This window comes from Cibotium barometz, chromosome 55 (assembly GCF_041138505.1).
Source record: "Cibotium barometz isolate CiBa-2024 chromosome 55, ASM4113850v1, whole genome shotgun sequence".
NCBI classification, from domain to species: domain Eukaryota; kingdom Viridiplantae; phylum Streptophyta; class Polypodiopsida; order Cyatheales; family Cibotiaceae; genus Cibotium; species Cibotium barometz.
The window spans coordinates 5,677,210-5,690,272 of record NC_141100.1 but is presented as its reverse complement, the minus strand read 5'-3'; the positions used below and the strand labels follow the sequence as shown (position 1 = coordinate 5,690,272).

General features: G+C 43.0%; 1 protein-coding gene across 1 annotated transcript; it reads right to left on the bottom strand.

Moving 5' to 3' along the window:
- Nucleotides 1–895: 895 nt before the first annotated feature.
- TAF13 (TBP-associated factor 13) lies at nt 896–12,729 on the bottom strand. Its single transcript, XM_086790526.1, has 6 exons — nt 12,597–12,729; nt 12,132–12,272; nt 11,160–11,197; nt 2,978–3,037; nt 2,604–2,678; nt 896–1,371 (listed from the first exon to the last, which is right to left on the bottom strand). The coding sequence occupies exons 2-6, from the start codon at nt 12,265–12,267 to the stop codon at nt 1,261–1,263; spliced, it is 420 nt and encodes a 139-aa protein (XP_086646652.1). The 5' UTR covers nt 12,268–12,272; nt 12,597–12,729; the 3' UTR covers nt 896–1,260.
- Between the last annotated feature and the right edge of the window lie 334 nt (nt 12,730–13,063).

Here is a 13,063-nt window from a genome sequence, read left to right as displayed (position 1 = left end):
GACGGACCATTTTTAAGTTTGACCAAACTAGTCACTTGTATATAAGTCTTTTTTTACAATAAGCAATACACAATCATTCCCTTATAATAAAATACGTGTGAGCTTCCCTTCTTCTCTACTCTTACTTGCTTGTGCTCTGTTGAATCTTCCATGCTTAATGGATGCTTGTTAGAAAGGAAGGATTGTGAGTTTTTCTGTTTGCATCAGCTTCCTCTTCGTCCCTCGCCTTTTGTGAAAGAAAACTATCGTGAAAGACCATCTCTATTTGCCTCCGTCTAGGCAAAGAGAGCTCTCCCTTCACCCCATCAGCAAGGATCATTTTGGTGTGACCACATAGGAAACTTGCAACTGCAGCAAGACCCAACAACACATGCTTAGCAAGGCTAAGATACGCTCGACTTTAACACTTTTTTATTGTTTTCATGTTATATGCCACTGTATGATAGTTATATCTAGAAGATGCATTGCAGCCCATCATAAGACACATGAAAGTACCCCATACTCATGCACTTTGAGTTTTACATTCTTATCATGACTACTATGTTGAATGTAGTTGCCCACTTCTAGATTTATTGCTTTTATATTGTATGCCACCATGCATATTGAATGTATCTAAAAAACTATCAATGTTGTTGAGACTTTGATAAAAATCTAATTCTCTTTGTGAAAGCGATGGCACCTAGTGTGTGTGAGTAGTGCACTTCCAAATTTCCAGCCAAGCCCAATTTCCATAAAAAAATAAAAAATAAAAAAGCCCCTCACACACACACACACGCACACGTTTTTGAGACGGTAGTTGTCATTAACAGACTTAAATGCTTCATCTATTTCTATACATGCACCACGCTTGCCAAACATTGAAAAAACAGCAATCATCTTCAAAATAAAATGTATCAAGCTGTAAATAATATTTCTTAAAGAATGAAAGATGTGTGTGATTTCTACGAAAAAGACTGGGATTCCCAAGTGTTACATAGCAGTGAGAACCTCTCCCAACTGCTTATAACCGTACACACGTGCTTTTATTCTTTTTCAGCCACACATGCTTTTTAAAAAAGAAATTTACTTTCAGCCATGTGTGATAGCTCGAACATTTGCAGAAGCTCTCTTCATTATGAAATCTTTAGGTTCTCTGCTTTCAATGCTTGTTGTTAGGTGTTATGATACTGCAGAAGATCCTCATCAAGTAGCATCTATAAAAGTGACACCATTACATATTAAGGAAAGGGCATGCCAGCTGGTTGTTCAAGAGCACACACATCAGTCTTCAAGAGCTATTTTCTCTTCATCAACCTCAAAAGCCTTCCGTGCCCGCTTGAGCTCTTCATTCATAGCAAGAAGTTCTTTGACCCGGGCAAATTTGCGTGCATCCTGCATAACATTATCTCTTGAATACAAATCTCTCTCTCTCTCTCTCTCTCTCTCTCTCTCTCTCTCTCTCTCAGATTTGACATTTCCAGCTCGTAGCTCTAGTCTTCTTTTGTACCATGATGAGATTACATGGACACTATTGTATCACTTTCGGTCTCATATAGACCCACTGGGTCTTTTGAAGACCTTCAATATACCTTTCTTTCTTTCTCTCTCTCTCTCTCAAGCAGGGACACTTCGTGGCATTGATTCCCATGTGACTTTACCAGTAGAAGACAATCTGGTGATGAATATGTGATATGGCGAGTTCAGATTGGATTTAATGTCTTTGAAGACGTTTAATATAACTTTCTTTCTTTCTCTCTCTCTCTCAAGCAGGGACACTTCGTGGCATTGATTCCCATGTGACTTTACTCATAGAAGACAATCTGGTGATGAATATGTGATATGGCGAGTTCAGATTGGATTTAATGTCTTTAATTTGGCTAGGCACAATAGACATACTTGGAATGGGCACATTGCTTTGTAAGATGGGGGATCCGTGTTTGTGCACATACGAAAAATCTTTTCATCATGGTCAAGTCGTGCATCTTGGGTCAGTAGAAGACGATATGGAGATGGATATCTAATATGGAGTGTTAAGATTGCATTTGATGTCTCGAATTTGGCAAGGCAGGATGGAGATCCTTGGAATGGGCACATGGCTTTGTAAGATGGGGGATCTCTATTTGTGCATGTGCAAAGAACTCTTCACCCTGGTCAACTCATGCATGATAATGGGTCAGGTTTGAACAAGTGAATTGATTTCCGTGCATATGAAATTATTTACAAGCCCGAACATATCAGCTGGCCATCTTGAGCAGCGGTGCTCGTAAATAGTATAATGTGTTTGAAAAGCTGAAAAGTTCTCAATATTTTCTAGGCTAAGTGAGATTTGCTGGTTTGTTACGTTGGTCTTAAAGATGCTTGTAAGTTCCACTACTACTCTCACAGGAGGCAACCCACCACAAAGCTTGCCAAACCAAATAAGGATCAAGCATGTCCCATGGACACAGCTTATCTCACCCCAAACAAAAAAAGAATGCAGAGTATTTGTCTGGACGCTTCATGTGGTCTTGATGCTTCGTGTGGAGTGCTTGTCTTGACAAAAGGAAACACTATATGCTTAAGCCATTAACTTATGCTAGAACATACTTATTTCAACTCAACAGGGCTGCAGTCAATCAAAATACCTTACGCACAAGGAACATGAGGTCCTCTGTTGTAAGCTTGCCCCTTCTAGAGGCAATGTCTTGGGCCTTGTGCACCTGAAATGAACAAACTCTTGAGATAATTGTCCAGAAATGTCACTAAGAGAGTGAGTTTATTCAGCTAGACAAAAGTTTTTCAAAAAACAGTCACTTGAAGTGGTTCAAGGGATTGTATTTTTTTGAGTAAATGAAGCGTGGATACCAACACAGCTATCCCACCTACAAGTAGCCAACCTTAACACAGAATTTTATTTGATCCCTGTAAGCAATCAATGCATGATTTTGCTGACATATTAATGTGGGATTCGGGAAGGCAATCATGACTACAAAAGTGAGGTGTAAAGGCATAAACTCACCATTTCCGTCACATAATCAATCAGTATATCTTCAACCAAGGACACAGTTTCAGGTATCGGCTGCCCAAGAAAAAAAGAGAGAGATAAGCAAAGGAGTACCTTTCTAGTCTAGTATTTGTTGGATTTAGAATTTCCATTCAACAAGCTCATCCTTCTATATCCATCTAAAGCAGTAAAACCTTTCAAAAACAGGCCATCTTGAGCATCCAGCATTCATAAATAATAAGGTGTGAAAAGCTAACAAGTTCTTAATAGTTTACACAATAATGCAACTGAAATTTGTAATTACAAGCTCTCTGCTTTTCACATTTCTTGTCCATTCTTGCATACATAAAAGAGAGACAAAACCCCCACATGATTCCAGCTTCCCTTGAAGGGAAAAGGGCATCAGACAGCTATAGGGACTGTATGGCTATCTAACAGGTGGCATCAACACTGCACAGACCTTTGATGATGGTATCATTGTACGGACACACTGCTGTGACAAAAGTCTAATGCACATAACCCCTACCTGTGCATGGAGGCTCTACAGCAGATACAAGGGCTAGTATAGCCGGTACGGTGGCTGGTACAGTAGGTACAGCAAGTACAGAAGCTGGTACAGCCTGTACAATGGGTGGTACAGTAAGTACAGAAGCTGGTACAGCCAGTACAAGGGCTGGTACAACAAGTACAAATGCTGGTACAACAAGTACAATGGCTAGAAATCATAATAAATGATTAAATACCCTTGCCTTCAGTATTTCTTCGCGATGGAAGCCTCCAAAACAGTCCCCAACAGCCGGTATTCTTCATGGGCAGCCTTCAAGAGAGAGAGAAAGAGAGTAGCCATCATTAGGGCAGACTGTAACGGTGGTAGAGGCTAGTGTGCAGCAAGAGAGCCTCCATTAATGAAGAGAGGGCTCCAATTTATAGATTTGGGCCTCCCATGAGCTAAAATGGCAAGAGAAGGCTACAATGACAAGTGGAGAGCCACACAATAGCTGAAGTGACAAGTGTGAGGCCACTTGTCTCACTTTGGTCCACTTTCTTGCCACATGTCCCAATCTAAGAGATGGGTCCTTCCATAAACTTTATCTCTAAAAATATCCCAACTGGTAGACATTCTGTCATAGGCACTTTGACAACTCTTGGTATCTCCTCAATTCCAGATGTAATGACGTGAACAGAATTTCCATCGGAGTCGCGCCAAAAATAGCAACTCTCCTAAATTTTAGGAGTGTGGTCCTTTGTATTCTAGGATAATCCCCCATTCCCAAAGCTTGTACTTTCCAAATATTTAAACATCCTGGAGTCCACCAGACCCCTTTCAGACTCGGAAATGTCCAGGCTAGTGACATCCTCCCCAACTTCTTAAAAGTTGTCCGCAACTTTAAGCTTCAAGCCATATATTCAAGATATAATCATGTCCCATCGATTGGGCGAGACGAGACAGTCTCAAAAATCCAATATAACTGAAGAATCCATGTCCCAAAGAAATGGGCGAGACTAAATAAGTCTCCATAATACCAATATCAAAATCATGTCCCAAGATAAATGGGCGAGACAAAAACAGTCCCATAAGTCCAGATATCATAATCATGTCCCAAGATAAATGGGCGAGACAAATCAGTCCCATAAGTCCAGATATCATAATCCATGTCCCAAGTAAATGGGATGGGAGAGACAAAACACTCCCATAAGTCCAGATATCATAATCCATGTCCCAAGATAAATGGGCGAGACAAAATAAGTCTCCTGCCAACAAGACATCGGTCCACATGACCCTTGGCATAGACATAAGTCCCGTCATGTCCACTTTACCACTTGCACTCCGTGTTGGTACTCTGTCCACACACCTTGGATGAGAGGTGGGCTCAAGTAACAAGATAAAACAATCACTCACAGGCATAGATAACCTGGTGTTCCATAAGCATTTCTGCTACACATAGTTTATAGGCATTTCGGCCACCAATAGTTTGTAGGCATTTCGGCCACCAACTCACACTACCCTCTCAAGTGCCCATGTTCCCTTCCATCTGCTCTCTATTGTTCCACCCACATGGTAGAAACAATCTTCAAGAGAGCACGTAGGACAAGAGAACACTACACAGGGTATGTTGTGCTTGTCACTACCCTTTGAAGTGCCCATGTTCCCTTCCATCTACTCTCTATTGTTCCACCCTCACATGGTAGAAACAATCTTCAAGAGAACACTACACAAGGTATGTGAATCATGAGTTTCATAAGTCCAATGCATCCCAAATAAAGGGAGCCAAAAAGAATAATCCATCCCAGTAAAAGGGAGCCATAAACATAATCCATAAACCTGAGGATGGATCCAAATCCCTAGAAAAGAAGTCCAGGAATCCATAGACTTGTATACCATAATCCTTGTATACCATAACTCTTACCACATACTCTGTGCTAACCACACACCTTGGAGTAGAGGTGGACTTTATCCATAAAAGCATCATATCCATGAGATATCCAAAGATTTCTTCTCTATAAACTCGGACAGATTCGTCCATAGAAATTGCTTGTGAAGCCCAATATCTATATAAATCTCGTCCAAGAAAGAAATCTCCATAGAAAGGGAGCCATAAACAATGTTTCCCTGAAACCATCTCAAGGCAAACAACAACACCTTTCTCCTTGCATAGCTATACAAGGGTTAGTGAACATCAAGAACGCTTCATAGTAAATAGCAAAAGCACCAACTTTGCAAACTCAAAGTATACTTAGCTTTTCTTTGCCAGGTTGGTCATGAAGCCAAAAGAAATATCTCGTCACCATATCCTTAAGATATCCTGAGATATATCTCCATATAGCTTGCCTGTAAGCTTGATAATATAATCCACAATATCCATATGGAAAGAGTGCTAAACGTGTGCACATAAAGCCAACTTCACACTTCCACGATAAAATTCTGTGAAATCATAAATCCTTAGATCAACAAGCTGTCTACTGTTCATGCTCTTGCTTCATAAGCTATGAAGCAGCTGGTGTAACCGGCCTTGACGGACGGTGAAAATGCAAACAGTACACGGACACCGATTGGCCCCAAATCGCAGTGGCGTCCCTTGCAGTATTTCTTTAATTGATTAAAAGAGCTTTGATTACAATAAGGCTGGAAACTCAGCCGTCACAGTAGAACTCCTGAAGCCTGCAAAGAACCTGCATGATGGCTTCTTGTCCACTTGGCATCCACAAACAAGTTCAACCATTATTCACATCGAAAGACTCTCTCACATTGAGTCTGCATACAGAAGCTTTCTCCCATGATCAAGGCTGCCACAACCATCCATAGCCTCTCACACTATGAACAGCATCACACCCTGACACATCCAGTGCTTCTACATCACAACACAAGACTCCCAAACTGTCTCTCAAAAGAGAACTCATATCACAGCACAGCATACCATGCAGTCGACACACCTGTACCAACCCTCTCTACCTTCCAAGGGTATTATCCATCTCTGTCATGGATTCCCTGTCCCCTGCCCAATCAGTAGCAAGGCTGTACCAAACATGTGTCCATTCTTGTACCTTCTGCTTGCATGTGACCTATCTCCTGGAGAAACCCAAATACAGGTTTCCTCGAGAAACCTACGACCTGTTTCCACATGAAACCCTTAGGCCTGTTTCCCTTTGAAACTACTGTCCTGTTTCCATACATCTAGTTACCTGTTCCCTCATGAAACATCTGGCAACATAAAGATGCCCATAACTGGAGGTCCCACTGTTCCTTTCTAGCAGGAAGAAAACAATCTGCTCCATGAGCACGCAGCCATGCGAGCTTGCATCTCTCCCATGCCAAGAAACATAACCAAAAGACCTGTACTTGCAGCCAAAAACCCAAGCACATAGCTGAATTTGCAGCCAAACAAAAACAGCCCATAAACTGCCCTCAAAACAGTCCAAAACCTTGCCTTGTTTCCACCCTCCACCCTCCAAACTGCCAAACCCTTCCTCTCACAAAGGGCCAGAGAAACAACTCCGAGACGGTCACAAGCCAGTGAAAAGAGAGACAAAGAGAAGAGAAAATAAACAGTAGCCGGCTGTCTCTACACAATAACAGTCCACCGCCTTCCACTTGCTCCTCCTACTGTCCACTGTCTTCCACGAGAAAGAGAAAAACAGAGAGAGAAGCATGGGAAAAGCCTGCAGTCCAGCCCACCTGTTGGCAAGGGAAAGAGAGAGAGCACGCCCAGCTCTGTGCGCCTGCTGTCCTGCAGTTGCCTGCAAGGGAAAGTCCCTGCTGACCAGTCCGCCTCCTCCTCCTGCAGCTGTACCTGCTCACAGATGCTGCAGCCTAACTGTGTATCCAAGAAGAGAACCAGCCAGTCACCTGTAGCCTCTGTATCTCCTGCCCCGCCCTTCACACGAGCATGAGAGAGAGTTCAGCGTGCAGTTCTGTGCGCCCAGCCAAGCAGCCTGCTTTCCAACGAAAAAGCCAGCCCATGTATCTTCAGGCGACCAGCCCTCCTCAGCGAAAAGCACACACTCAACAAGAGATAGGCGCCCCTTTTCTGCCCGCCAGCCCCTCTTCTTCAGAAAAGCACACACGTGGCCCCAAAATAGCATAAGGGCCACGTTTTTCTTTAATGAAGGGCTTTATAATGATTTTTTAAAGGTTTTTGAAACCTTTTAAGTTAAAAACTTTTTGCCCCCTTCACACTTGGGGTTGTCCACACATGGGCTTCCTTTTTCACTCCAACCTGATGCCATTCACACTGTCCACCATGTCCCCGTGCACACCTGCATATTGTCCAGAGAAAAACACAGGGTCGTGACAGCTGGCCATGCTTAACAGCAATGATGGTAAGTGTGGTCCCCACTTGAGATCTTTTCTCTTCCTTATTGATAGAAGGAAGCCTCCGCTTCCAAGAAAGCCTATGCTCTGATACCAATGAAACTCGCGGCGGGTGCCCAGGGGACTAAGGCCTTTGACACACTTGTTGATACCATCAATGCATATTAAAACACTTAAACATGGCCACAGCCTTAACACATATCCATCATCACTTTGCATAAAACATAAAAGCTGGACAAAACATCCACAAATGCTGAAAATGGAGCTTGCACACGTGACACCGCATAGAGGCCGGAATGGGCCGACCCCCCCCCTTGGAGTATTTTATTACCCAAGGAGAATAATATCATGTACAAGCTTTGAGGGCCTTACTCTCCCCACGGGAGATGCCGGATTATCCATATACAAATGCCTGCAACTACCTGCAAACCCAGGCGCCTCCTGTACCTCCTGCACCTTACTGTTTGCAGCTGCACAGCCTGCAATAGTCCTCCAGCCGTCTGCAGTTCTACCCAACAGTATGCAGAAGAGAGAGAAAGGGAAGTACAATCCCTTCTGCGCTTTCTGCAACTACCTGCAAACCCAGGCGCCTCCTGCTAACAGGCTAGAAGCACCTCAAGTTCCACACTTGATGCTTGTTGGTTTCTCCGACTCTGTAACCTTGTTCAAATCAGGACCATTCAACTCATATACCTGTTGTTCTAGAAGTTGATCCAACAAGCACAAACCTTGCACTGCTGGGGACCCATAGGTGGTCGTAGATGGTAGTGGTGAGAGACTTGCTGATGTGCGCTAGGATCTGCGGCCTCTCCCTTGCGTCCACACGCCAGGGCCTCCTGGGCTGTGCGCCGCCTTTGAAGTGGAAGAGGCAGCAAACTGCAGCTAGTGGCTACGTCTCGTGGCAACAACCACGATTGGTGCAAGCTAACCCGCCTGAAGGCAACGCTCTCGTCAGCCAACAAGCCAGTGTCTAAAGTAAGTGCGCTCAGTAGCGGCCAGCAAACTCAGCGCTCATCGAAGACTGTAGAATTATTAGCGCTCGGCGGCCAGGATGCATAGGATCCCTACTCTCAAGCCTCATTGGGAGAGCTATGATATTTCTCCAGTGATACAACGCAGATATTGGCATAGACTTTAGCACTCATACAGAAGGAGCCAGATCTCTAATTTCTTTTGGTTATTCTTACATGGTGGTCTCCCCACCAATCAGTGGAGATCAGTTTTCGGTGTAGCACCTTCCTGTCCTAGATGTGCGGCACATTTTGAGTCCGTACAACATTGTCTATGGGGGTGCAGCATTGCACGGCAGATTTGGGGTCCTGTAGCCCAACTTATGGGCAAATTGAGTGGCCGAGCCATGCATGTGACTTGGGGGACAGTTGCTTGGCTCTCCCAGTCCGGTCCGCAACTTTTTTATGAGGGCTGTGGTACAGATTCTGTTTTTTTCATTCGTAGAGGTATTGCCCAGCATGGTCTATTGCAGGATGTTCCTCACTCTGATTATACACCCCCTAGACAGAGGATTGACACCAGTTGGGAGATTATTGCCAGTATTACAGCATGGCAGATCTGGAGAGCTAGATGCACGGAGGCTATTGAGGGTGTCCAGATTTTTGGGTCTCAGTGCATTAGTACTATATGGGGTGATATCATCCACACTCTTATGGCTACTTGGACTCGCATTCAAGAGCCCTCTCGTTCTGCGCACGTAAAGCGTGTGATATTTATGCGGGAATGGGACCACGGCATCTTCTTCTCCTCTAGTACCACGGGTCTTACATGGCATCATGATGCTCCTCCGCGGTTGAAATCACCTTACATATTGGGGTGATTCTATTCTCTTCCGGCTTATAGCTGTGATTGTTGTATATTTTTCTCATACTTAATAGAAGTCTCTTTCTAGAAGGGAAAAAAAAAAAGAGCACTTCACTATGGTCGAGTCATGCATGAAAAGGGATCATGTATGGACACTGCTTGAATTTAATAGCACGTGAAATTATTTACAAGACGGACTGCCTAAATAATGAGGCATGTGAAACTTATAAGTCATTAATATATTACAAGATAAGGTAAGGGAGGGGAGATATATAATCATAAGCTTTCCCCTTTTCACACTATTTGTCCCTCCTTGCATGTATAAAAGGGAGACAAAACCCCTATGATACACACACACAACTCCAACGTTCTTTGCAGGAAAGGCAAAGACATCAGTGTTGCGTGGACAAGCTGTTGTGATGTCAGTACTCTGGCAAGCCCCTGTGTGCATGTAGGAACTCTAGTATGGGCTAAAAACAAGATGAGGGTGGTGGACTAGTGTATTGAAGACATCAAAGACCTGTTACTTTTCTCAAAGCAAGGTTCCAGGACTGCGAGTAAGTCCCAACTTCATGCAAAAAGGATGGGGGTATGAAAATCCTCGACATTGAAAGCCAAACTCCGGTAATTTGTATTGATTTATAGTGTGCACACTAGATCTAAGAACAATGCATTTGTGCCTCTGCAAAGCGTTGTGTCCACATTTCTGGATATAAAGAATACTTGAAAGGGGGGGAACCACCCACACAAAGAATATACATAAGTATGTGCCGATTCTCTATTGCATATCGTTCTTGAATTTTCTTCTTGTTGATTAAGTAGATTATTAAGATCTTCCAGGCAAACCCTGTTCCAGGACCCAGCAATTCCTTATCAGTACTAGTATTGAGCTATCAACACTATATCAGATGGGCTCAATCACATGAATGGTAGAAACAAGACCACGTACTTGAGAGCTTGCTAATCTAGGTCAAATGCCTCACTCTCCTGCTACTTCACTCAACTCACATTCCACACCATTCATATAATGGCTCAATATGGGAGACCACTGCTAGCATCACAGCATGGGAAACATGAAGTGTCATATTCACTTCAGCTATCAAAGGTATACAAAGCTTTCATTTGCAGTTATTTTCTACTAATTAAATTGATACTACCCACACCTTGTCTGCTAATTGGATCACGACGCAAGGAAGTTTCAAAATGGCAGAGCCAAGGAGGAAGCCTCTCCTTGAAACTCAAGGCTTCCATTCCTCTTGGACTCTAACCGCTTCCTTATATGCAAGCCCACATTAAAAGGACAAAAAGGGGGGGGGGGGGAGGGGGAGAAAGAAAGAAAGAAAGAAAGCCCACATTAAAAGGACAAAAGGGGGGGGGGGGGGGGGGGGGGGGGAGAAAGAAAGAAAGAAAGAAAGATTTTATTAACGTCTTCCAAAAGACCGAACTCGGCCTATGAGACAAATCGGAGTACCTGTATGGGGTATCCTCTGTCATCCCAACAAAATGAAAAAGTACTGAATAAAAAAAGCTGAATCTGGGTGTGCAGGGGATGGAGAGAGAGAGAGAGCTTACGTCCGGGTCATCACCAAATCCATACATCATAAGCCTCACTGTTACAAGGAAAAAGTTTATTAAGTACTCAATATATATTTGCACTGCATGTCCACTTATACAAGTAAGTAGCTAACCTAATCCACATTCAAATCCATTCTAGCTAATAGCTACACACAAATGCTTCTTGCTTACTAATGTGCCTGCTGGACACTTAGTTTATCACCCAAGTTTAAAGGGCTCGTGACACTTGGTCCATCACCCAAGTTTAAAGGGCTTGTGACACTACTTGCACCTCGAAAGTTCCATGACCACCATCATGGTCTTGATGCATCAAGGCCATCGATCTAGAATGGGAATGACTTCATTATTCTGACACCCCAGCCCTGCTTGGAATGATTCTGACAATTTCATCTTCAAGCATGCCTCAATGTGGTTCATACCACAACTCTTGCATGGATACTGCACTCAAATCTCACCATCTAGTAGTGGAGTGATCCTAGGAATACACTGCGATCTGGATTGCATGGCATGTATGGAATATCTATATGCAGAGAGGTCAATAAGGGTACTCAATTACTTCCCCACAAGGCTAGGTCAATGAAAGCTAGACAGACTGCATTTATAAAAGTCTAGCAACTAAACGTCTAAACGCACCACCAGGCTATGCAGCTTAGCCAGATGCACATCTTATGGAAAAAGAATGCCACACACCTCCAAAAGGAGTGGTAGGAGTTTCGATTAGATCAGTTTGGCACCATCTGGTTAAAATAGGCAGCACAGAAACAGGCAATCGATCCCCTATCAATTGAGTGGAGGGAGTTGTATGCCCTTTACATTGGTGCGTGTGTGTGAATGTTTGGGCCACTGCCGCCTGCCACGAGAGGGGAGGGGGGGGGGTCCTGTAGGACTCCATTTCAGCCCCTTGATTGCAATCATTGAGCATCTCCAGATAATGTTGAAACATATTGACGCTTGAAAGAGAATACTCACAATCCTTAGTAAACATGCCACGCTTTCGCTTTAGAGAGGCCTCAGATGGCTGGTGAGAACCTGAACCAGACTTTCCTTTTGCAGCATTTGCTCCAGAGCCTCCAACATTCGAAGTCGGAGCCGTAGGAGCTGCCATAGAAACTGCAAATACAAGTGTGTATCTGAGCAGTACAAATTCAAGCAGTGTATGGTATAGTTCTCTGAAACAGAAAAAGGAGGGACCCATGTGCTTATGTTCAATCATGTGGAAGTCTCAAAGAGTACATGTGTTGCTGTATAGAACATTCAAGAGAACTAAACGGGGGTACAGGGCATGCTCCACAAAAGCATACAAGATACAACAAAGAACAGCACTACGGATGCGCCCCCTTGTTGAGGTATATCTGCTTTACTAACATGAAAACTGACTACAATGCTAAAGGCACTCAGCAGCAACAGCTGCTATCTTTTCTACTTTGCAAGTACCTTTGCTCAAGATGGACGCCCTCGAGTTCCTCCTGTTTTCCAACGTACGCCCTCCAAAATTTATGTTGCTCAAGATGGAGGCCCCCGAGTTCCTCCTGTTTTCCGACTTACGCCCTCCAAAATTTATGTTGCATATTCTCCACATGTATATATGTGTATATATATATATATCCACACACACAAATATACATATAAACATAATTATTTATTTCTTATAGTAGATTTATAATAAGTATATATATTAAATAATTATAAACTTATATATACTTATTATAAATCTACTATAAGAAATAAATAATTATAAACTTATATATATATATATAAGTTTATATATGGGAGTATGAGTATATATCCACACACACAAATATACATATAAACATAAGAAATAATTATGTTTATATGTATATTTGTGTGTGTGGATATATACTCATACTCCCATATATAAACTTATATATATATATATAAGT

Excerpts from the sequence above, each read along its gene's own strand:
- TAF13 (XM_086790526.1), bottom strand. The coding sequence starts at position 12,267 with ATGGCAGCTCCTACGGCTCCGACTTCGAATGTTGGAGGCTCTGGAGCA. Across the intron at positions 11,198-12,131 it reads TGGCATGTTTACTAAGGATT|TGAGGCTTATGATGTATGGA; the intron begins GTGAGTATTCTC and ends TCCTTGTAACAG. Across the intron at positions 1,372-2,603 it reads TCATGTTCCTTGTGCGTAAG|GATGCACGCAAATTTGCCCG; the intron begins GTATTTTGATTG and ends AATGTTATGCAG.